The sequence below is a fragment of the Acanthopagrus latus genome, chromosome 14, assembly GCF_904848185.1.
Source record: "Acanthopagrus latus isolate v.2019 chromosome 14, fAcaLat1.1, whole genome shotgun sequence".
Lineage (NCBI taxonomy): Eukaryota > Metazoa > Chordata > Actinopteri > Spariformes > Sparidae > Acanthopagrus > Acanthopagrus latus.
The window spans coordinates 321,481-345,487 of record NC_051052.1 but is presented as its reverse complement, the minus strand read 5'-3'; the positions used below and the strand labels follow the sequence as shown (position 1 = coordinate 345,487).

The 24,007-nt window shown below is 44.2% G+C and overlaps 1 protein-coding gene across 2 annotated transcripts in view; it reads right to left on the bottom strand.

Moving 5' to 3' along the window:
• tmtc1 (transmembrane O-mannosyltransferase targeting cadherins 1) overlaps positions 1 to 24,007 on the bottom strand; it is a 181,158-nt gene that overhangs the window by 6,065 nt on the left and 151,086 nt on the right. Inside the window, exons 11-18 of one of the 2 annotated variants that reach the window (XM_037122113.1) lie at positions 22,796 to 22,939; positions 21,670 to 21,778; positions 15,590 to 15,692; positions 14,111 to 14,246; positions 11,316 to 11,460; positions 11,076 to 11,213; positions 9,459 to 9,581; positions 3,310 to 3,387 (exon numbers count right to left, since the gene is read on the bottom strand). In XM_037122113.1, the coding sequence (XP_036978008.1) occupies positions 3,310 to 3,387; positions 9,459 to 9,581; positions 11,076 to 11,213; positions 11,316 to 11,460; positions 14,111 to 14,246; positions 15,590 to 15,692; positions 21,670 to 21,778; positions 22,796 to 22,939 (976 nt within the window). Of the gene's footprint in view, positions 1 to 3,309; positions 3,388 to 9,458; positions 9,582 to 11,075; positions 11,461 to 14,110; positions 14,247 to 15,589; positions 15,693 to 21,669; positions 21,779 to 22,795; positions 22,940 to 24,007 lie in introns of both variants that reach the window. The other variant, XM_037122112.1, reaches the window with a different exon arrangement.

Genomic DNA, 24,007 nt, shown 5'->3' with positions numbered 1-24,007 from the left:
TGACGTGTCATAGGATGGGAGGCAAGCTTCAGTTTGAAAACCTCTATCCTACTCTGAAAGCAACCATACATGAACTAGTGCAGTAACATAGGACCTGCTGGGAGGACATGTGAGTCATGTAAGCAGACTAACCAATCAAATTGATCACCTAAGGCTGTAAGTCACTGAAAAATAATCATAGATCTAGACCACAGGGTGACTTCAAATAAGGGAAGGGCCAAGGTTCAAATAAACGAGGTGGAGGCGAGGACTGGGGCCCACTGGGGACCAGGGACATGGACTGAGGCGCAGGCTGGAACCTGCTGGAGACCGGTGACCAAGGCGTAGGTGCGGCCTCAGACTCGCCGGAGGCCGGTGACCAAGGCGTAGGTGCGGCCTCAGACTCGCCGGAGGCCGGCGACGAAGGCGTAGGCGCGGTCTGGAACTCGCCGGAGGGCGGCGACGAAGACGTAGGCGCGGCCTGGAACTCGCCGGAGGGCGGCAACGAAGACGTAGGCGCGGCCTGGAACTCGCCGGAGGGCGGCGACGAAGGCGTAGGCGCGGCCTGGAACTCGCCGGAGGGCGGCGACGAAGACGTAGGAGTGGCCTGGAACTCACTGGAAACCGGCGATGAAGGCGAAGGCGAAGGTGCGGGCTGGAACCCCCTGGAGGCTGGCGGCGAAGGCGAAAGCGCGGGCTGGAACCCCCTGGAGACTGGTGACGTAGACGAAGGCGAAGGCGAAGGTGCGGGCTGGGTTCCCCTGGAGGCTGGCGACGAAGGCGAAGGCGAAGGCGAAGGCGTAGGTGTGGGCTGGAACCCCCTGGAGGCTGGTAACGAAGGCGAAGGCGAAGGCGAAGGCGAAGGCAAAGGCAAAGGCGTAGGTGCGGGCTGGGACCCCCTGGAGGCTGGCGACGAAGGCGTGGGCTGAGACCCACTGAAGGCTGGTGGCGAAGGTGTGGGTGCTGCCTGGAACTCGCTGGAGGCTAATGACGAGGACGTAAGCGATGGAGGCTGGTGACTGGGGACCACAGGCGTAGGCGAGGGCTGGAACCCGCTGGAGGCTGGCGGCAAAAGCGTGGGCTGAGACCCACAGGTGACCAGACCACTGGCAGGGAAACCCTCCAGGGCCTGGGCCGAACCACCGACGGAGTTTTGCCGGGAGCTGATGAAGGGCAATAAACGACCTCGGCCGGACCCCTGACCGAGGAGCACGCACTGGACTCGGCTGAGCCTCCGACCGAGGAGCAGACAGTGGACTTGGAGCGAGACTCGGCCAAGCCTCCGACCGAGGTGCAGGCAGTGGACTTGGCGTGAGACTCGACCGGACCTCCGACCGAGGTGCAGGCAGTGGACTTGGCGTGAGACTCGGCCGGACCTCCGACCGAGGTGCAGGCACTGGGCTTGGCGTGGGACTCGGCCGGGCCTCCGACCGAGGAGCAGGCACAGGGCTTGGCGTGAGACTCGGCCGGGCCTCCGACCGAGGTGCAGGCACAGAACTTGGCGTGGGACTCGGCCGGGCCTCCGACCGAGGTGCAGGTACAGGCCTCGGCCGGTCCTCCGACCAAGGTGCAAGAACAAGACTTGGCGTGGGCCTCGGCCGGTCCTCCGACCGAGGTGCAGGTACAGGCCTCGGCCGGTCCTCCGACCGAGGTGCAGGTACAGGCCTCATCTGGACCGCCGACTGAAGACCACTGGCTGGTGTCGACCGGACCGCCGACTGGGGGCCACTGGCAGATGTCGACCGGAACGCCGACTGGGGGCCACTGGCAGATGTCGACGGGGTTGAGACTGAGGCCTGGACTGGGAGTTCGGCTGTGGCTGAGGCTGCGGCCTGGGCTGAGAGCTCGGCTGTGGCCTGGGCTGGAAACTCGGCTGTGGCTGAGGCTGAGGCCTGGGCTGGAAACTCGGTTGTGGCTGAGGCTGAGGCCTGGGCTGAGAGCTTGGTTGTGGCTGAGGCTGAGGCCTGGGCTGGGAGCTCGGCTGTGGCTGAGGCTGAGGCCTGGGCTGGGAGCTCGGCTGTGGCTGAGGCTGAGGCCTGGGCTGGAAGCTCGGCTGTGGCGGCGGCCTGGGCTGGAAGCTCGGCTGTGGCTGCGGCCTGGGCTGGAAGCTCGGCTGTGACTGCGGCCTGGGCTGGGAGTTCGGCTGTGGCTGTGGCTGTGGCTGTGGCTGTGGCTGCGGCTGCGGCTGAGGCCTGGGCTGGGAGCTCGGCTGTGGCTGGGAGCTCGGCTGTGGCTGCGGCCTGGACTGGGAGCTCGGCTGTGGCTGCGGCTGCGGCCTGGGCTGGGAGCTCGGCTGTGGCTGCGGCCTGGGCTGGGAGCTCGGCTGTGGCTACGGCTGTGGCTGTGGCTGCGGCCTGGGCTGGGACCTCGGCTGTGACTGTGGCTGTGGCTGAAGCCACCAAGGCCTTCCTGAGGTTATCTAGATCCGCTATCACCTGAGCGACCCAAGGGAGTTCCTTCAGCCAAGGCCTAATAACTAGTTCATTGTCATAGTCCGCTATGGCCTTTAGCTTCTCCCCGGTGTCAGCCTGGCCGCTCAGAATTTCCACCAGTTTGTTCCCCATCCTACAAATTACTACACTGTCTGGTAGGTCCATTTCAGGCCCAGTCATTCTGTCGCGTCGGGGTAAAAGGGAAAACTATGGAAGGGAAAAGGAGGACCCAAACGCAGTAGACACGTGAGGCAGAGATGGGGATGAACAAAAGGCGAGCTTTATTAAAAGCTGAATACAAAAACAAAACAGACCAAAACAGGGCAAAAAACAAAGTGACAACCAAGAATGAAACAAAGTAGCAAAAGAAAACAGCTAGACAAAGTTCAAACAAAAATTCAAAGTTCAACTTAAACATGGAAAAACTCAAAACCAAGACATACCAAAACGGGACAGAAGCGCATGGACAGGAGCATGGATCAGGAACATGAATCAGGAGCATGGATCAAGAAACAGAGAACAGCAAACAGAATACACAAGACAGAATACAATGACTGGGCAAGGAGTGAGTGGAACACAGAGACTAAATACACAGACACTAATGACATGACGAGGCACAGGTGAGGAGAGAGGAGGAAGGAAGCCAGGTGAGATAATGAGGGGGAGGAGCACAGAGGAACAGACCAGGAGGGAACAAGACAACAGACAGAGGGAGCCAGAGGGGAGAACAAAGGAGAAACTTAAAGGACACATGAGGGCAAGGAAAATCAGACACATGACACACAAGACATGGAAAAAACACAACACAAGACATGATATCAAAACCCAAAACCAAAAACCAGATACAAGAACAAACAGAAACAAGAGTCATGACACTTTATAGATGATGATTTGATACCTTAATGTGCTGAATCCCTCCCATGTTCATCCAGGCCTGGGACTGGTCAGGTTTGAGCTCCACAGCCAGCTTATAGCTCTAGCAGGAGAAGACAAACACAGACTGGGGTCAGTGTCGCATCTTATCAGACAGTCACACCCTTCCTGTCATAGAAAATAAAGGGGGATTCACAAAGGGGTCTTAGCCCAACTGAAAAGCTATGGTGTGAGCAGATCCAAGAGCCATTGAAAATTCAGTCATCCAAATCATATTTGAAGGTGGTTTAGGAACTATCGTTGTTAGTGTGTCCTAACAGGACTGGACAACCTTTATGTGCACAAATGGAAATGTGTGTAAATTTGGTGCTAGTGCAGAAATGTACGATGCAAACAAGCTTGTGAGGTGAAAGCAAAGATTGTAGTCCAACTGATCAATGGAAAAGGGAAATTAGATCACATGTGACCATGTGTGGTCTGATTTTCACTGCAGACAGATCTGAAGTGCATGACACTTGAGTTGAATTGAATGTGAAGCCCTTAGCTGAGTTGCAAGAAAACACTGCACCGTAAAATTGACTTTAGGCACTGATTGGCTCAGTGATTCAGTAAAAATTGGGACAATGATGAGTCAAAGAGTTGTTTCATAACTACAGGACACTTAAGTAAGTGTCCCTCTTTAGGCTAAATATAAAATGTCACAGTCTCTTGCATCTCCAAGTTTCTTTGGGAAATACTGAACCCTATATTGCTCCCGGTGACTCTTTCATCAGTATGAAGGTGTGGCGCCTTGCATGGTAGTCTCTGCTGCCAGCGTGTGAATGTGTGTGTGAATGGATGAATTCTGCCTTGTGTTGTGAAGTGCTTTGACAGGTTGCTAAGACAAAAAGAAAACCTATAATAACAGTCCATTGACCATACTCACAAGTGAGGAGAAACGTATGTATTATTGTAATCAATCATTTCACAACATCACTGACAGGCATAGCACTGCATAACCTTAACTAACAAGGCTGTGCATTAGGGATGCACCATATTCAATTTTTGCCTTGGCTGATTGCAATGCTGATAAAATAAATAAATAACTAAAATATGATTATGCCTATCCATCCAGACTAATATCAACATTTAAAGCTGTAATTGTCACTGATGATATCACTGTACATCTTTTTTAGTTCCTGACCAGTAACCCCTTGTCACTTTGAGGACAGATTGAGTACATTAATCCTACATTGTGGGACATCTCTCTGTCTACTTGAGTGATCCTCAGTTCTCCAGAAGAGATTTCAGGCTGTTTTCAGGCCGAAAGCTTGCACTGTGTCTACACAGGTTGTATAGTAAAACAGCATGTTGGCAACATTAGCTTCAGTTTCTCATCTGTGTCTACACTGGAGGCATTCAGGCACTGTACTGAGTGCAGGCCACTGACAAAAAAAAGACATGACATAAATATACACTGAGTGAGTAAAACCCTGCAGCGTGAGTTCACATTTGGACATCGGTGGGCGGAGATTTGGAGCTTCCTGTGTCAAGGTGAAATCCAGTGTTTTTGAATCGTGATATATAGACACAATGCATTGTTCCAGATATGAGCACACCAAGCAGCAGTGTGTATGCTTTCAGTGTTCTCTTGAAAAAGGATTCAAAGGCAAAATACACACATACCACTGAATGTATTTACTGATGGCAGCAGCTGGTGATCACTGTTTCTATCCCATGCAAAGAACTCATGTAAGTCATCCAGTCTGACCCTCTATACTATTTTTCGCTTCAGTGTTAGGAGGCCCTTCTACTGCAAGTGTTTCTTGGTTTCAGTAGAATTCTTAATCTTTATCTGTATGGAACAAATCATTAGGTTTGAACAAAAAATCTGCAGTATTTAAAACATGTATTTATATGTCTCTGCAGGGATTAAGGCAGGGCTTTGCCTGTTTGAATCAGCAACTTAGACATTCTACTCTGACGGACATGAGACAGACATAAAAGTCCTTTAATAAACCATTTTCAAACCGTATTTCAAACAATTTCTCTACTGCTCTCCTTGTACTCGTCCCACATAGTGCTCTGAGTCTTCTCTCTCTGCTGTATGCTTTCTCTTCTCTCAGGAAGTCAGTGAGTGCTTCCTGTGTGGGAAAAATTGCCTTCCAGAAACTTCCATCACAGGTTAAATCTGAGCCATGAATCTGCAGAAATGTTAGTCACAGCGTGCCAGATGATCTGTTTCAGCTGTAATCACAGTGATGAGCTGGATCTCTGGCATGTTTTTTACGAGGTTAGACCTGTGATAGTAGGTTTCTTATCACCTTCTTCAATCAATTTATCCTGCAGCTGAAAACACTAACCCTACCAAGAATTTACATGTGGCTGGGTGGTGGATAATTTTCAAATGTAACTTAATAAGAGTCTGTCTCTCTCTCTCTCACTGTCTTTTTCTGACTCCACCAACAATTTTAGCAAGAACAGAGGGAAGATGAAAATATAGAGAGATTGATGTAGCTTGGGGAGCTGAATGAATGAAATAAAGCTGATATTTTAAAGAGGAGCTCCAGTTTGAAAACATCTTGACCATAATGCAATGGGTCATAGACAACAGACACTGAAAAAACTAACTGGTTACATACACTGTACAGATGGGTTGCCAGTCTTGTTTATTTTATTTTTATCTTAATGGTTTTTAACTCTGTATTACAGTATTTGTGTCTTCGTATCAATTGTATGTGCTGTATTGTATTGTATGGCTAATGTTCTGTTAACTGACTATGATCGCTCTCAGATCAAAAGTTTTCCAGTTTTTATATGTGCCATGTTGTTGGTCTATTTCCATCAACAGATTAGTTGTTTTTTATCTGTGTCCTGAAAAACATCCTTTACACCTTTTCCCGGCTTGCTACACGAACCGTAACAATTACAATAACATAGTCATGGGCCAAGGTCTCAGATTCAGCAGCAACAGATGGCTTGCAGTCTAAAAGGCACAGGTAAAGGATTCGTTTTGAGCCCTGCCCAGAACTCTGCTCAGACAATGACACTTCAATACATTCCATGCATAAAAACTAGTTGCTTTATCAGGGATAAAATTCTGCCTGGATTTAAATAACTTCCAGAAATCACAAAAAAAGGTTAAACATGAAGTTTAATGATCCTCACTGTGCTCTGTGAAGAAAATATGAGGAGGCATATCTCGCCTTCAGCTTCACCAGTGCAACGGTGGGTAATGACGAGAGACCACGGTGTGTTGTCTGTCCCAAAATATTAGCTTCTGCCAGTACGAAGCCAAACAAGTTAAGATGCCACTTGGAGACTTCACATCCCAAACACAAAGAGAAGCCCATTGATTTCTTCACCAAAAAACAAACAAACAAAAAAACCCTCAACTGTCGTGCATAAAAGAGTTGCTTTACTAACGCAGAATCTGTGCCTTCAAATGCTCAACTCGCCTCCAACAAAGTAGTGTACAGAGTTGCTCAGTGTAAAAAGCTGCACACAATAGCCGAGGAATTAATACTGCTTTCCGCTACTGATATGGTTTCAACTATGATTGATGAAGCAACAGCCAGCAAACTAAAGGCACTGTCAGACAACATTATCGCGAGGTGCATTTATGCCATGTCAAAAGACATAGAGGAGCAGCCTGATGAGAAAATATGACACAACTGTTTTGCGCTGCAGATAGATGAAGTGACTGACAGTAACAAAGAATGTTTATTAATAGCATACATCGGATTCATTGATTTGCTTTTCTGCAAACATGTAACTTCCAGTGCCACTGCAGATGAGTTGTTCAAAATCATTGACACTTACTTGACAGAGGCTGATCTGACATGGGAGGACTGTCAGGGGATTGCTTGACATTTTTTTTTTTTTATCTACAAATGGGGGAGAACAGGAGCAAACATATCTCAAGGTCTGATGTAATGATGTCCAATTCTCAGACACAGGATGGCTCCTTAGATTGGTAGCAGTGAAATTTCCAGGTAACAATTTCTATGGTGTTTCAATGGCAAAAAAGCCTTGGCAAATTCCCAGAATGCATTGTAAAAAGGAGTGTGTTTCTGTGCACACTGAGGTCAGTGATTTGAAGTGAAATCATGACATTCTTCTCTAACCTTCCAGAAGTGTCTACTCACAGTCTCACAACAGCTGCCAAAAAAACATGAATATACATAATCTGAAGTATACTCTCCATACTCTTCTTCTACAAGTGAAACTTTCATATATTCTAGATTCAGTACACATAAGTTACATATTTCAACCCTTTTTTAACAAAAATGATTTATAATACATTAATGTCCACCCTCTGAAATGATTTATGCACCTAATACTTGGTCAAGGTTCTTTTGCACACATGACGGTATTGATGCAGTGTGGCATGGAGGCTCAAGGGTTCAAGCCAGGACCTTGGGAAGATCATTCTAAAACCTAAATTCTAGCCTGATATGGCCACTTTTGATGTGTGTTTGTCTTGTTGGAACAAACAACTGCAGCAAAGAGACAATCTTCTGGCTGATGATTTTGAGTTTTCCTGTAGAATTTGGAGAGTTCACTTTCTTTAGAGCACCAGATCCATTGGCAGAAAAACATCCCCACATCATAATACTACCACTGTGTCATGAGCCTGTTTTCTTTGTTTCCAGCCTGCTCTTGCACAACACTGTAGGTACTGCTTTACGGCATGTAGAAAAACTAAATAAAAGACAGCAGCCTGTTGCATGGCCCATCATCTCTGCTTTGCATTTGTTCAACACTTACATGTCAACTCAGTAAGCGAACATGCCCATTTTGGTGTTAGAAGTAAAATATAACTCGGGACTTTGATTAGTCATTAGTCATTTGGAACTGGCAGAAAGAGCCAAGAATCAACATCGCTAAGGACTGGCCTGATCGGAAACAACATTTCACCATGTATCGAGTTGGAACAAGGCTAAACAAAGATCCAGCCCATGTCAGATATGTGTCATTTGCCTTGGGTGAAGGGGAAGAGGCTAATAATTATGTTGCATGTTGGAGCTGTCTGGCCCACATGTCCTGCTGAAGTGCAACATGATCTTTGAGTGAGACAGCTAATCACGGCAGTCCAGGAGGAAAGGTAGACCACAGGGGACAGTTCTTGGCCAATGACAAAAGGGAGAAAAACTAAAGACTGTTACTTAAGGATAATACTACCAGCATCCCATTAAAAATGTTTGTTTGTTGTAAAATATATTTACATTTGGCTTTTGTTGGCACAATATGTAAAATGAGGGGCTGATAAGGGACCTCTGACTGTCAAGAAGAAAAGAAAAAGGCACTATGGTGAAAGTAGAGCACAAACGGTACTCCTGCACATGTTTAGTAGGTATTGTTAATGTTCAAAATTAAGGACAATGCTCTGTGTTACCCCAACTTTTAAAAGGGGGACCTGTAACTGCTTTGAAATGGGTCCAAGTGACATTCCTCACCTGTTCAAATCAATAATGTGCTTTATCAGATCAAGACTGAGCAGCTTTGTGTCTGAGTCTAATGGGCGTATCAAACAAGCCGTATTAAAATAGGCCCAGAAAAGTCAGACGCTGTTTTCAATCAGAATCACTCAGAAGTAGAGGGCCATCATACAGATCTGATTCACACAGCTTTACAAAATCACCAAAAATGATCGCTCAAGTTCCTATATGTGTATTTCTGAGCCAACAGATTTAGTATTTTCAGAAGACCTATAATACATTCATTATTGAACCAAACTTTATTAATGTTTTTATGAACATGTTCCTCTCATTCCTTCACAGCTGTAGCACTGCAGAAATCACTGGAACTGAAGACTGCCGTGAATATACATGTGGATGGAAACTTTTGACTAGATGTATTTTTGCTAGTCTTGAATAATCATGCGTTGTCTCATATCAATTGTGTTACTGTAATTTTCACTCTAGATGGTGGTTTTTAATTAGTATTCTACCTAAATGTATGAACAGTGCTGGCACACTTGTATGCTCTGATTTTTTATATCAGCTATTGTAGTGACCATTCAAAACAAACTGTTGGCCACAGATTATCTAGTAATGTGTAGGCTTTACAGATTCAGTCCTAAGTCTCCTGATCTGCTTGCAAAATCGTTGGGTCTGCCGCAATTACATCAAACATGTTTCATATTGGCTGGATGGACAAAGAGATTATGATGAGCAAGGGGAAGAGCATTACCTCGAAGGCTCTGTCCAGCTGGTTCATCTCTCGGAGCTGGTTTCCTTTGGAGAAATACAGCTCCGCTCTCACTGTCAGATCACTGGGGTTCTGCTGCAGGGCCCTGTCCAGAGCATTCAGAGCCTTGCACAGACACACACAGTCAATACACACTAAATGAACACCCACACTTTCCTGATCTCAGTGTCAGGCGTCTTGCTTTTTGAGTGTTCCTTCTGGCATGCCTGTCAAAGTCACAGCTAGTTTAGAGCAGAAATCACACCGGGGTTGGCAAAAAAACCCCCTTCAATTCCTGATACTGTGAACCATGAGGCCATCTGAAGAGGGTCGGGTGGAGGGAGGAGAAGAAGGTGACACAGAGAAGGGAATGTCTGCACTGATCTGAAGCACAGCTAAAGAAAGAGGTGCAGGGTAGAGATTATTTCTGTCCCTGAGAAAGAGCAGCGTCAGCTTCAACACTGCCAGTAAGACAGGCAGGCAGGCAGAAAAGAAGAGAGAGAATTCAAGAATTAAGAAGTCATCTGTGAACATGTGTACGAATCAGTTGAGACTCCATGTTGTCGAGAGGTGCTGAGAGCTGTAGTTAAAACATGGTTAGCTTAGCGTACTTAGCATACAATATTGAAATCCCCATGATCTGTATGTAAAACATGATGCATTACTTAAGATGACATCACCCATCCAATGTTGATGCATCGATAACAATGACTAAACTGATAAGCCACAACCTTTTTGCCCTATACTTATAATTCCTAAGTAGGTACCGATGTCACAGCTGTAGAAAAATTACACCATTTGCCTATAGCTTGGTTCTCTATAAACCTCACTTGAATTATTATATTTAGTCTGACACCACCAAAATCAGGAACAGGCATTGTTAACCCAGTCCCATCCCCAGGTTACTGGTGGAATAACTGGAATAACTCAAAACTCTGCACTGAAAAAATAAAGGACCTCGCTGATGGAGGAGGAAAAGGAGGGGGAGAGGGAGAGTAATAGAAACTAAGGTTAAATGAGAGAATGGACAGCATTCTTTGTTACAGTGGCACCACCAATATTACCACAGGGAAACAGTAGGAGGGGGAACTCTATGAACATTTAAAAAATAAAAATGTATAGAAACACTAAAAAGGCCTCTCTGCATAATCACAATGCTTGAGCACTTTTTCCAACCACAGGTCAGTAATGACTGGAGACTGGAGTGAATGCACATGCAGGAACTGGTGAGGGGTGCACAAACACACAACACACATAATATATTAATATGTGGGTATGGTGGAAGTTCAAACACAATATATTTGATTTCTATTATTTTAATGATGCATGGTCCAGTCAGACAACAGTGACAGTAAGATCCTATTAATGGGCACACAGGCACAGTGAAAGACAGGTAATCCTGATGGTGGTGACAGAACAGAGTGTGAGGATGAGTGGCAGCTGGCTGCTGGTCTGACGTACAGAGGAGGTGATTATTTCCCACATTGTTGGAATGTTGGAGCAGAAACCATTTCCTGCTGAGAGTTTATCATCCCTGAGTGTGATCGTCTAAACATTCCTGTGTTATCTTCTCTCTGAGCAACACACCAAGGCCAGGGATACACACACATGCACACACACCTCTGTGTAGTTGCCACGCTTGCTGTAGATGGCAGACAGGAGGCGGTAACATTCGATACAGCTGCCTTCTCTGGATATGATGTCAAGTGTCATCCTCTCTGCCTCTTTGGTACGACCAGCCATGGCTAAAACCTGAGCCTGACGTGGAGATACAGTGAGTGTGTGAAACAAGAGAAAGGTGTTTTTGCTGAACACAGAGATGCCACAGCATTCCATGATGCAATGTGTGTGTGTGCTGACCAGAGCCAGCCAGATGTCGGTGCTGTCTGGCTGCAGGGTGACAGCCTCTCTGTAAACCTGCAGGGCCTCCTCGTAGCGACCTGTGTTGTAGTAAAGAGCTCCAAGAGGAGTCAGGATGTCCACCTTCCTCGTCACCTGCAGTGCCCTGCAGTCAAAGGTCAAAGGACACAAACATGGTTTTCTATGATGGAGGTTCTCTTCAAATAAAGTGTTTAGCTGCTATGGGCAATCATATAACACCAAAATGTGTATTGTACAGTGCACTTATAGGACTTCTTCAAGTGGACTGGAATCATCAAAATGAAGCATGTAAGGTCATCACTGCAAAATATATATCAATATATTCACATATACAGTATATTATAATAAATATATATTTTAATTACTATATCATTACTAGCTTCTGTTTGTTTCATTTATATTTAATTATCAATACATATTCTTATTAAAATATTTGTAAAAATAAAGAGCCAATAATCCACAGATGAGGGCTGATGTACATTAAACAACAACAAACATTAACTGTACCTTGAGGCAAACAAACTGTCATGACTCTTGTTTCTGTTTGTTCTTGTATCTGGTTTTTGGTTTTGGGTTTTGATATCATGTCTTGTGTTGTGTTTTTTCCATGTCTTGTGTGTCATGTGTCTGATTTTCCATGCCCTCATGTGTCCTTTAAGTTTCTCCTTTGTTCTCCCCTCTGGCTCCCTCTGTCTGTTGTCTTGTTCCCTCCTGGTCTGTTCCTCTGTGCTCCTCCCCCTCATTATCTCACCTGGCTTCCTTCCTCCTCTCTCCTCACCTGTGCCTCGTCATGTCATTAGTGTCTGTGTATTTAGTCTCTGTGTTCCACTCACTCCTTGCCCAGTCATTGTATTCTGTCTTGTGCTTTCTGTTTGCTGTCTCCTGTCATGCTCCATGCTCCATGCTCCATGCTCCATGCTCCATGCTCCATGCCCATGCTCCATCCCAGTATGGTATGTTCTGGATTTTGATTTCTGGTTCCTGTTGATTGATTTGAACTTTGATTTCTGATTTGTTACTTTGTATTGCTGGTTTTGCTTTGCTACTTTGCCTTTTTCTTTTGCACTTTGTTGTCTTGCCTTTTTGGTTGTTACTTTGTTTCTTGTTCCCGTTTTGTCTGCCTTGGTGTTTTTGCATTCAGCTTTTGCTTTATTAAAGCTCGCCTTTTGTTCATCCCCATCTCTGCCTCACGTGTCTACTGCGTTTGGGTCCACCTTTTCCCTTCCATAGTTTTCCCTTTTAACCCTCCCCTGACACAAACAACAAATATTCATTCAAAAAGTTAGTAGCACCAGTAAATGATCATGGCAAAGATTACTTTTGTGTTCAATCTTGGCAAGTTTTGTGTTTCTGATGTTAGTTTTGTCTGTCCAGTTCTGTCCAAGTTTTTTTTTTTTTTTAACAAAGCCAGGATTCAAAGATCTGTTTAGTTACTTTTATGGTCACACACATTTTCTCCATGTTGTGTAAATTTCATTTTTGTGTAAATGAACCTTCCTTTTAACAATTCAATCCTCATGCCTGTCAACAAATTATTTATTTTGACAAAATCTATCCATTTTCAGTTTTACGACAAATAGAAAATGGATACATTATGAGATCCACAGGGAGATTAACAAAGTATAAAAAACCTTAACAAACAAATAAATACATGAATACATAAACACGAACAACAAAAAAATGCATCAGCACAGATTGGAACACACAGACACTTGCACACACTTGCGAATTGCATACAGTACACACCACCTCTTCAATCTGATGATCATTTAAAATCAACACAGAAATCCTTTCATTAGAAGCAGTAATAGGATTTTCATCAAATCTGTAGAAAAATTCAGCTTTGGAAAATCATATATTCAATAGATCAAAATTCTCTACAGCACACCCATGACCCAACAGTCACCACAAACGGATTAAACTCATGAAACTTTTTACTAAGCAGAGGAACCAGACAGGCGCTATTCATCTCATTCATCTACATCAAAATAATAAGTATCAACAAACAACAAACACAACACACAAATTCAGTCTGTATGCAGATGCAGATTCCTCAAAAACTCACACAAATTACTCAACGAATCCATCAAAATCTTCGAACAGTAGAAAAACAATAAATACAGAATCCAGCTAACAACATCACAAAATCAAAAACTCAAGTGGGACTAGAAGCTTTTTAAACCTTTGTGATTTTTAAAATCTGGGTGGTTTTTATCACCTGCTGTAGAAGCCTTCCTTTCCTGGGCAGTGATCAATCATGCCAGTTTGTGATGTTTCCAGTCAGGATGCTTTCTGTTTCTCTTCTGTAATAGTTGCCAAGAATCTTGCTCCAGAATTTAGCCTTCTAAAGTTACTGTGGGAGGCAGAGCCTTGTCAGTGCTTTTTAACCAGAGTGGTGATATTTGATTGCAGAGGTAGGTTCTCAGTGATGGTAATTCCAAAGAACCTATAATTTCACCTGCACCATTGATGTGGACAGGGGTGTGTTTCTTTGCCTCCTTTTTTTTCTAAAATCAACAATCAGCTCCCTGGTTTTGCTGAAGCTAAACAATAGATTGTTCTCTGTGCGGCACTCTGCTAGATTGTTCATTTCCTTCTGGTATGAACTCTCGTCGTTGTTCATAACGTGGCCGATTACATGTCCCATTTTTATAATTTGGCCACATGAAATAAAAACTTGAAGTGATAGAAATAAAAAGACAAACAATCCAGTAACAATAACCACAACAATATTTTTGCTCCAGGCTGCTACTGAAGTATGGTACTTTACTCACCTCTTGTACCAGGACTCAGCTTCTTTGTTCTCATTGGATGATCGGAGCAGACGGCCCAGGTTCACCATGGCAACGTAGTGTGCTGGTTTGAGTCTAACAGCTTGCTGATAGTGAGCTGCTGCCAGCTCTCCCTCTCCTGGACAAGAGGAGAGAGCAAAGGTGATGGAAAGGAAGAAGAAATGAGGAAGCAAATAAGGAAGGAAACAAGAAACACGTACAGGAGAGAAAATGAGGGAGAGATGGAGTAAAGAACAAAACAGACAATGTAAGAGCAGTGAGACAGGTGGACCAAACTGAAAAAGGTATACCAAACAACTAATCAGTTACATGAGAAAATTATCAACAGAGTAATTACCAATGAAAACAATTGGTAGTTGTAGCCCTAGTTTATAATGATAACACTACTACTAACAATTACATAACCATTGATAATCATGTCACATCTAGGGGAAAAATATCCTATTTGAATATGTGCAGGGAAAGTGGTTCTCATACATAGCTAATGAAGTTGTGATGAAGTCTATGCTCTTCTAGAGAAAATCAAACCACATGTATTGGGTCATCATTGACTGATGCTGATTCATCACAATGCTGTCTTTTAGTTCAAGAGAGAAAAATGTGTTGCTCATAATCTTCTAAAGTGGGGTAATAAAGGGAGGTTCTCTACTCTTAATCATATCCTGATTGTTATGCTTTTCATGGCAGCATAACAATCAGTGCAAGTGGTGTGGTGGAAAATGTGTCTAACATGCTGTAGTGAGAAAGCGACTCCTCTCCCAGTCTGATTTTCTCAAACAAAGCAAAGTAAATACTTGGAGGAAATGGGCAGAAATAACACAAAAATGCTTCAACAAAAATAAACTCCTAACACCCCTCAGCCAACTGATGCATACCCTAACCCTAACCCGAATCCAGCAGGAATATTGGTAAATAAGTCTGCGTGTATCTATAAATGAAAATGAAAGATTCATTTGGATTATATATTTCTTTCATGTCAAAATTCACAAGTATATAGCAACCTCCATAAAATGATGATTTCTTTATGCAGTCAAATGGCTGCATCTTGTGATGCAATTCAGAAACAAATCTAAATATACAAACAGATCTGGACATTTTGGTACAAACCATGCAGACTAATTGTTTCGCAGCAAGTCCTATTTCTCTGGCTCAGTTTGATTGAGGACCTGACACAAATGGCTGCCTGGGAGGTAAAAAAAGAATCTTAAAAACTTCCGGTATGCTCAGGAAAAAAAATTTTCTGTGAAGGGGCCAAATGAGTTGTCAGGACAAATCTGCTATGCTATCATCTCATCAGTAAAAACCTGCATGGACCTTTTGAAAGTAGCCACTTGACAGTGGTCAAATGCTTTGGTCAATGTGACCCTGTGCATGTCTGTGTGCTGTATGCAGTGCAGAACTATGGTCTTAATGTTTTTAACTCTAGGTGCAGAGGCCAAGAGTGACTGGTTTTTATCTCACCTGTATCCACCAGAAACACCCCGTAGTTGTTATGCAGGTCAGAGCTGTCAGGACAGTTCTCTATACCTTTGAGATACACTTCATTGGCTTCAGCAAAGCGTTTCTGTGGGAGCAGCAGATGAGATGGAATATATTCGATTAAAACAAGAATTAAATACTCCTGGGTTAGATTGAACTACAAGTACATTTTATCAAGTACACTTAAGTGTATTTCTTCAGTATACTTTATGCAATTAGAATGCTAATATCAGTTTGCTAGCGGTATATCTGTAAGAGTACTACTTCAACATGCCTTGGAGCTGAATTGGTTCACTTAACCGTAGCCCTTTATGAAGTTGTACTTCTAGCTATACTCAAAGTTTAATAGTCGTAAACTTTGGGTACACAACTTGTTTACATCTAAGATTTATTTCATTTAACTATACTATGAACTATACTGGAAGTGAACCTACTGGTACTGGTTTTATACTTTTAGCACACTTTTTACTTTATTAAGTACAGCACAGGTGGACCTACATATAGAGTATGAATATATTTTTAGTTCACTCATTAGGTCACTATAGTCCACTTTCTAGTCCAATAAAGTATACTCTAAGTTTTTTCTGGGCCTTATTATGAGAGTCACAGCCAGTGAATATGAAACAAGAGGGAGATAAAGAGAAAGGGAAGACATGTAGGACAGGGCTGCCAGTCGGAGTTTAACCCAGCCATGGCTCAGGACTCACCATTTGTACATGGGGTGCATGCTCTACCAGGTGAGCTACCAGGTCACCCCTACATCTAAGTGAACTGCAACTGTGAACTATGCTACAGGTGTACATAGGTATACTTTTAGTTTGCTAGTTACAAACTTCTAGCCCACTATAGCTTAAAGTGAAACTCTCGCCAAAATGCAACCTAGGCTTTTTTTGTGAAAGTACGAGTCAAACCTTTGTGTAAAAGCATAATTATGATGAAAGAGACGCTTTTAAGATATCATTACTATTATTATTTTTATTATTTTAAGTATTTTTTTTGGTCTTTTCTGGCTTTATTGATAGTACAGCTGAAGAGTGTGACAGGAAACAGGGTAAGAGCGGGGGAGTGACACGTATGTATCTTTGGCATGCCGACGTCATGGCAGACAAAAAGAGTCGATCCCTGAGGTCGACCTAACAGGAAGGAGAGTAATGGTGGACCGCTCCTCAAGCCTTCCTGTTAGGTCGCACTCATGAAATAAACATGCATGGTATTTTTTGTATTATACTGTAATTATTCCTTAGTATACACTTCCAGTGGAGTACAGTACACACAAAGTTATAAAGTATCTTGAGCAAAAGATTAGTAGAAGTATAAGCCAAATATATTTTTCTGCGTACTACTCAGTATTATGAGGGGGTCAAAGTAACAAATATTAAGTGATCAACATGGAGATGATGAAATGAAAAATAGATTGACAATTTATCAAGTGATTTCATTAATTCAAAGCTGATTTAATTAAAAAAGTTGTGTTAAGTTGAAAAAAGAGTCATCATGTACTGTGTGTTACATTCATCATTTATCATCACAACACAGAAAATTGTAATTCACCATTTTATCGGGTATCCTCAAAGTAACAAAATATAATTGACTTGTGGAAGTGATAATATTTTTTACAATCCCACTGCTTTTCTTGCAAGACCTGTATCCTACAATAAATCCAGCACAATGGGAAAGGGTGAGAAAAAGCAGCCTGCTAATATTAATGTGTAACATTAGACATCAAGAGGGAGGGTGGGAGAGCTGTGCCCACAACTGAAGGCCTGTTCTCAGCTGTCCTCCTGACTTTGAGGAACTTTCAGTTTTTGTTGATTCTAGAGGCCACTTCTGACAAAAGTGGTATACAACACTTCTGTCAACAGATCTGTACAACAGTACCTGCTGTTGTGCAGATCTTTACTAGCATGTGCCAGTGGCGTGTGCATTTGATTTGGAAGCAAATGAAAGAGGCCGCCAGGATCGATCGCCATTAGACAATAATATATGATTATAATAATATATAGTAATATAGATTCAAGATTCAAGAAGACTTTATTTATCCCGAGGGAAATTGTCTTGCAACAGTCGTAAAACAAAGTGAGAAAGGAATACAAAAGTAATAAATAATGGTAAAGTAATAAATAAACTAGTTACTAAGTACACAGAATGCAATCCAACAGTGAGCAGCATAAAACCGAAATAAAAAGTACACAATAAGATTGAATAAAGTGACAAGTGGTATAAAGTGAAAAAAATAGTAAATTTAGCAGCAGCATGAAATAGCAGCAATTTACTAAGTCCAGTGCAGGAGATTTACAAAGTCCAGTGCACACTCAATAAGTGATGGAAGTGATAGGGAATGATATTGATTTGATTTGGCTCAGGTGACAGTGTCTCCACTGTCCCTCCCGCGACCAGAGGTGGATGCATTAAACAGTCTGATGGCCTGAGGGAGAAAAGACTTCCTCAGGCGCTCCGTGTTACATCGGGGTGGGATGAGTCTGCTGCTGAAGGTGCTGCTGTGTGAGTTTAGCACCTGATTGAGAGGGTGAATGTTGTTGTCCAGGATACTATGCAGTTTGCACAGCAACCTCCTCTCAGACACCACCACCAAAGAGTCCAGTTGGACCCCCAGGACGGAGCCAGCCTTCCTGATGATCCTACTGATCTTGTTGGCGTCTGCTGCCCTCAGCCTGCTGCCCCAGCACACAACCCCAAAAAAGATGGCACTGGCTACCACCGACTGGTAGAACATCCTCAGCATGATGTTGCAGACATTGAAGGACCTGAGTCTCCTCAGGAAATAGAGTCGGCTCTGGCCCTTCTTGTACACAGCCTCTGTGTTCTTGGCCCAGTCCAGTTTGTTATCCAGGTGGACTCCAAGGTATTTGTAATCCTGGACCACCTCAACAGTCACACCTTTGATGGAGACTGGTGTGTGTGCGGCTTTCCTCCTGCGGAAGTCCACCACCAGCTCCTTTGTCTTAGTGGTGTTAAGATGCAGATGGTTATTCTCACACCAATCGACGAAGGAGTCCACAACGCCCCTGTACTCCTCCTCCTTCTCCTCACTGATACAGCCAACAATTGCAGAGTCGTCCGAGAACTTCTGCAGGTGGCAGGTCTCAGAGCGGAACTGAAAGTCCGAGGTGTACAGGGTGAACAGAAATGGTGAGAGAACAGTTCCCTGTGGTGCCCCGGTGCTGCTGACCACAGTGTCAGACACACTGTCCTGCAGTCTGACATACTGTGGTCGACCTGTCAAATAGTCCGTGATCCAAGAAACCAGGTGAGGGTCCACGCGCATCGCCGTCAGTTTGCTCCCGAGCAGGGCAAGCCGGGTGGTGTTGAACGCACTGGAGAAGTCAAAAAACATGATTCTAACAGTGCTTCCTGATCTGTCCAGATGGGTGCTGGCGCGGTGGAGCAGGAAGATGAAGGCGTCCTCCACCCCTAGTTTCTGCTGGTAGGCGAATTGAAGAGGGTCCAGTGATGAGCTGACCAGGGGCCGAAGAAGTGAGAGGATCAGCCTCTCCAGAGACTTCATCAGGTGGGACGTCAGTGCCACCAGTCTGTAGTCGTTGGGGGTGCTGGGACACGTCTTCTTCGGTACCGGAACCAGGCAAGATGTCTTCCACAGCACAGGGACCCTCTGCAGACTCAGGCTCAGGCTGAAGATGTGCTGCAGGACTCCACTCAGCTGGGATGCACACGCTTTGAGGACCCTCGGGCTGACACCGTCGGGACCTGCTGCCTTGCCTGGGCGGAGTCTGCACAGCTCCTTCCTCACCTGCTCTGCAGTGAACGTCAGTGTGCCATGTGTGTTGGTGGGGGTGGGGGGAGATGATGGTGGGGTAGAGAGGACAGGTAGGGTGAAGTCCGGAAAGAGCTGTGTGGGAGGGGGGACAGCAGGGCCAGAGGTTTGGAGGTGGGTGGCTGTGGAGAAGCTGGGGGAGGGGTAGTTCGGAGCCCTCTCGTCAAATCTATTGAAGAACAGATTCAGCTCGTTGGCACGTTCAATACCCCCCCCTGTTGTCTGGCTTCCAGGTGGTTTGTAGCCAGTGATGCTCCTCATGCTGTTCCACACTTCCTGCAAGTTGTTCTGCTGGAGTTTGTGTTCCAGCTTCCTCCTGTAGCTGTCTTTACCCTGTTGGATCCTCTCCTTAAGCTCCCCCCTGGACCTGCCTCATCTGCTCCCTGTCACCATCTCTGAAGGCCCTCTTCTTCTCATTCAGCAGGACCTTAATGTCTCTGGTGACCCATGGCTTGTTGTTGGGGAAACAGCGTAAGGTCACGGTAGGAACAACAGTGTCCACACAGAAATTGATGTACCCTGTTATGCAGTCCGTGAGATCATCAAGGTCCTCCCCATGCGAATCACAGAGCAACTCCCAGTCAGTTTGTTCAAAGCAGCCCTGCAAATCCTCAATGGTCTCCTGTGACCATCTCCTAACAGTCCTGGTGGTCACAGGCAGCTGCTGAACTTGAGGTTTATACAGGGGTTGCAGATGGATGAGATTGTGATCTGACCTTCCAAGTGGAGGAAGGGCAGTGGAGCTGTATGCCTCCTTAACACTGGCGTACAGCAGGTCCAGTGTCCTGTTTTCCCTGGTGGGACAATCCACAAACTGCTTGAAGGTGGGCAGTGTTGCAGCCAGAGTGACATGGTTGAAGTTCCCAGATATCGCGATGAATGCGTCTGGGTGACGTGTCTGTAGTCCCGCGATGACGGTGTGTGTGACGTCACACGCGAGCACAGCATTTGCCATCGGAGGGATGTAAACAACCAGGAAGATCACGTGTGAGAACTCTCGCGGCAGATAATATGGCCGCAGACTCACGGCCAGCAGTTCAATGTCCGGGCTGCACACACGCTCCTTAACCGTAACATGCCCAGGATGACACCACTTGTTGTTAATAAGAATAGTAAGTCCCCCACCTTTCTTCTTGCCACTCTCACGGTGTCTCCTGTCCGCCCGAACAGTCTGAAAGCCGTCCAGCGTGACGTTAGAGTCCGGGATGTCCTCATGGAGCCACGTCTCCGTGAAACACATAACGCTGCTCTCACGATACAGCCGCTGAGTCCTCACCAAGCCCGCCAGCTCGTCGATCTTGTTCACTAGCGACCTCACGTTCCCCATGGTGATGGAAGGTAGATACGGTTTATATCTGCGCCTCTTCTCCCGTTGTTTACGACCAGCCTTACGTCCCCTGTACTTCCTCCTCAGTTCTCTGGGAATTTCAGGCCTCTCCCGTATCAGCGCCGTTGGTTGTAGCGACAACAGCTGATCCCGGGTGTAAACAATAGGGCCGCCACATTGTTGTGCCCAGACGGAGACGCGGTCAGGGAAAATTGTCCGAAGAATGAGACACACGGTCAGAAAACAAGAAAGAAAGTTCCCTAACATAGTTGGCTTGGTTAGCACAACACTTACAAAGGAAAAAAAACAGTAATAAAAACAATAAATAAAGATAATTAGCTAAAAGTGCAGAAAAGAGAGAGAGCTACTGTTGCTGGCTGCCGCTCGACACAGCGCCGGAACCGGAGTTGATTGGACTTGAGCATAAGCATTAATAATAACTATATAAAAATGGCAGTCTTCTCACTGATGGCTTTGTTTGCTTGTTACAGTTCATTTATAATGATCAGAGCAATCGCAAAACTGTTTCATATACACCTAAAAGTTTCTCGTAGTCACTTTAAAACATGACTGTTTTCACCGTGACAGAAATTTTTCAATAAAAACAGCTATAAATGAAAGAAATCACTTAATAAATTATCAGTCATTTTTTTAATTTCACATGAATTTCAGTTCAATTCTCCTTCATTTTTATCATTTACTATTTGGTACTTTAACCCGTCATCCGGTATAAACCAAGTATGCTTCACTATAATTTCTATATAGTTATTTTGTATAGGCATTTCTTTGATAACCATATAAAAAGTAACTGAAAGCATATTTTGTTATTTTTGCTTCAAAGAAGCAAGTACTAATTATAAACCTGAATAAACATATTTTCTGTAGAGGGGTGAGCATATGTGTGTGAGTGTGAGAGATGAGCGTGATTTCTGGATGTTTCACCTGCTCAGCATAAAGTGATGCCAGACTTGAGTAAGCATCAGCAAAATGTGGACCAAAGCGTATGGAGTCCTTCAGCAGAGTTACAGCCTCTTCCTCCTTTCCCTGGGATCTGGAACACATCATCATGATCATCATCATCATCATCATCATCATCATCATCATCATCATCATCACTACTATCATTATCATCACTTTCGTCATCATTAATAGCGAGAGTATAACATTTCCAATAATAACCATAGCTTTTACACTTATACACAGTTTTTCATTTCATTGTCATTAAATGTGCTCATATCCTCAAAATAATCAGCACAAATACAGACACACACACGTGCAAGCACAAACTTGCAGCAGTGGATCGATGGCTTAGTTGGTCATCATACAGCTCCACTAATAACACAGAGGTGATAATGGAGCTGAGGCATTATAACTGATTTAATTTCAGCTTCTATTATTGATGCTATTTTCTATTAGAGCCAACAGAGCTCAGGGCAGTCTGCGCTGTTTGACTGCAAAACAAACAAACAAAAAAAAGCTCTACAGCTGTATAAAGAGCTCGTCTTTTGAAGCAAAAGTGTCAGGGTTCAAAATAATTGATGACTTTCATTTAGCACGTGTGGTGAATCATTATTTTCCTGGCCCTACAGCCTCTGAATCCAGTATGACTAATGCCACTTCATCTTCAGCTGACCATTCATTTCCATCAGAGTCCTGAATTCAAAAGCTTTTAATTTTTAATGATTTCTAACTGGCCACAGGTTGATTTACTTTGTGAACCACTATCACACAATGTGCCAGAGCTGAGACAGAAAAATTGTGTTGTAAGTAAATCTTGGGTACCCAAATCTTGGGTATGAAGTCCAGAATCAAGTTCTGATATAAGACCCAAGACGAATCCAAGTCTTTAAGGCTTGAGTTTTAATTTCTAAACAGGTCATCACATGCTTTGTCTAAGTTGAAAGGGACATACAAGTAGTAAAGTAGGACAGGGAGAGGAAAAATACTTTCTCTTAGAAACTGTTAAAAAGAAAATGAGTAAAATCTTCATGGTGTGATCAAAAGTAGGAGCTGTTAACATGCCGGTCCTCTAACAGCCTTCCAGTGTGTTTGAATGTGTGTGTCTTACTTGAGGAGATTTCCAAGGTTAAACAGAGCTCGGTTATGCTGAGGGTTGATGTCCAGTGCTTTCCTGTAGTAGTTCTCAGCCTCCTCTGGGCTGCGAGTCAGGGTGCCAAGATTGTTCATGGCACTGGCATGGCGGGGGTATAACCTGAAAAGAGCAGGAAGGGAAAGAAGGACAGCAGAGGGAACGAAGAAGAATTAACATTTACTGAGAACAGTCTTCGACGTGGGAAAATGTAAAAAGTTGTAATTACTGAGTCTTTTGCCACTTGGGGGCAGCAGAAATAAGTAGTGAACACTGACATTGACTTTATCATCACCTTTTAAGTTGACACAGTTACGCAGTTATGAGGCACCATAAGCATTCATTGTGACTCATGCTGAAAATTGTCAGGCCACTAGCTTTCTAGCTCTCAACTGAGCATCGGCGTCAAACTATTTTCATCTTCAGAACCTCTAATGGCTGCAGGCTTCCAGGGGGAAGCATACCATATCATGATCTTGATTGGACTAAGTGCCTTGTCACAGTGATAGACATTATCTTCAGAGTAAATGGTGCAGATAAATCAGCAGCGAGTATGTGGAAGCTGTAGCCAGCAGTCTCTCTGCTGACATTTACTGCTGCCCTCATCACGGCTACAAAAGACCTCTGTGTAATTGAAATACACTTTTATAGTTAGTGTCCATAATGGTGACACAAGCCTGACAAGATGCTTGAGGCTGGAGAGGCAAGACTCTTTACTGTTTCTATGGTAACTTTATTCCACGTGTTAGTGAGCTGCAGCTTCACAGTGCAGAGAGGAGCAGCTGGAAATACCTGAGAGAACCCAACTGAGTCTACCTGTTCACTAAGATCCATCGTGCTTCATACTTGACCATAGAATTTTTGTACTTTTATGTGAAGCACTTTATGTTTTTTCTTAGAACAGTGCTGTACCAATGAAGATTATTATTCAGAGAAAAATTATTGATTTGACCAGATGAAAGCGCATTTACCGTTATTTGGATGCGTCATCTGGGGAACATGAATATCATGACAATCAATGTCACTCTGTACTGAACTGAGGGACAACTCACAGACTGACACTGCCCTCCCTTAGAGCTCTGCTGCTAGCACAGCCATACGTCTGTGAAATGAGTCACTTCAATCCAGGGTGGATTATTTCTTCACTTTGTCACACAAAGTCTGGCCTTCTGATGAAGATTCAAAGAACTG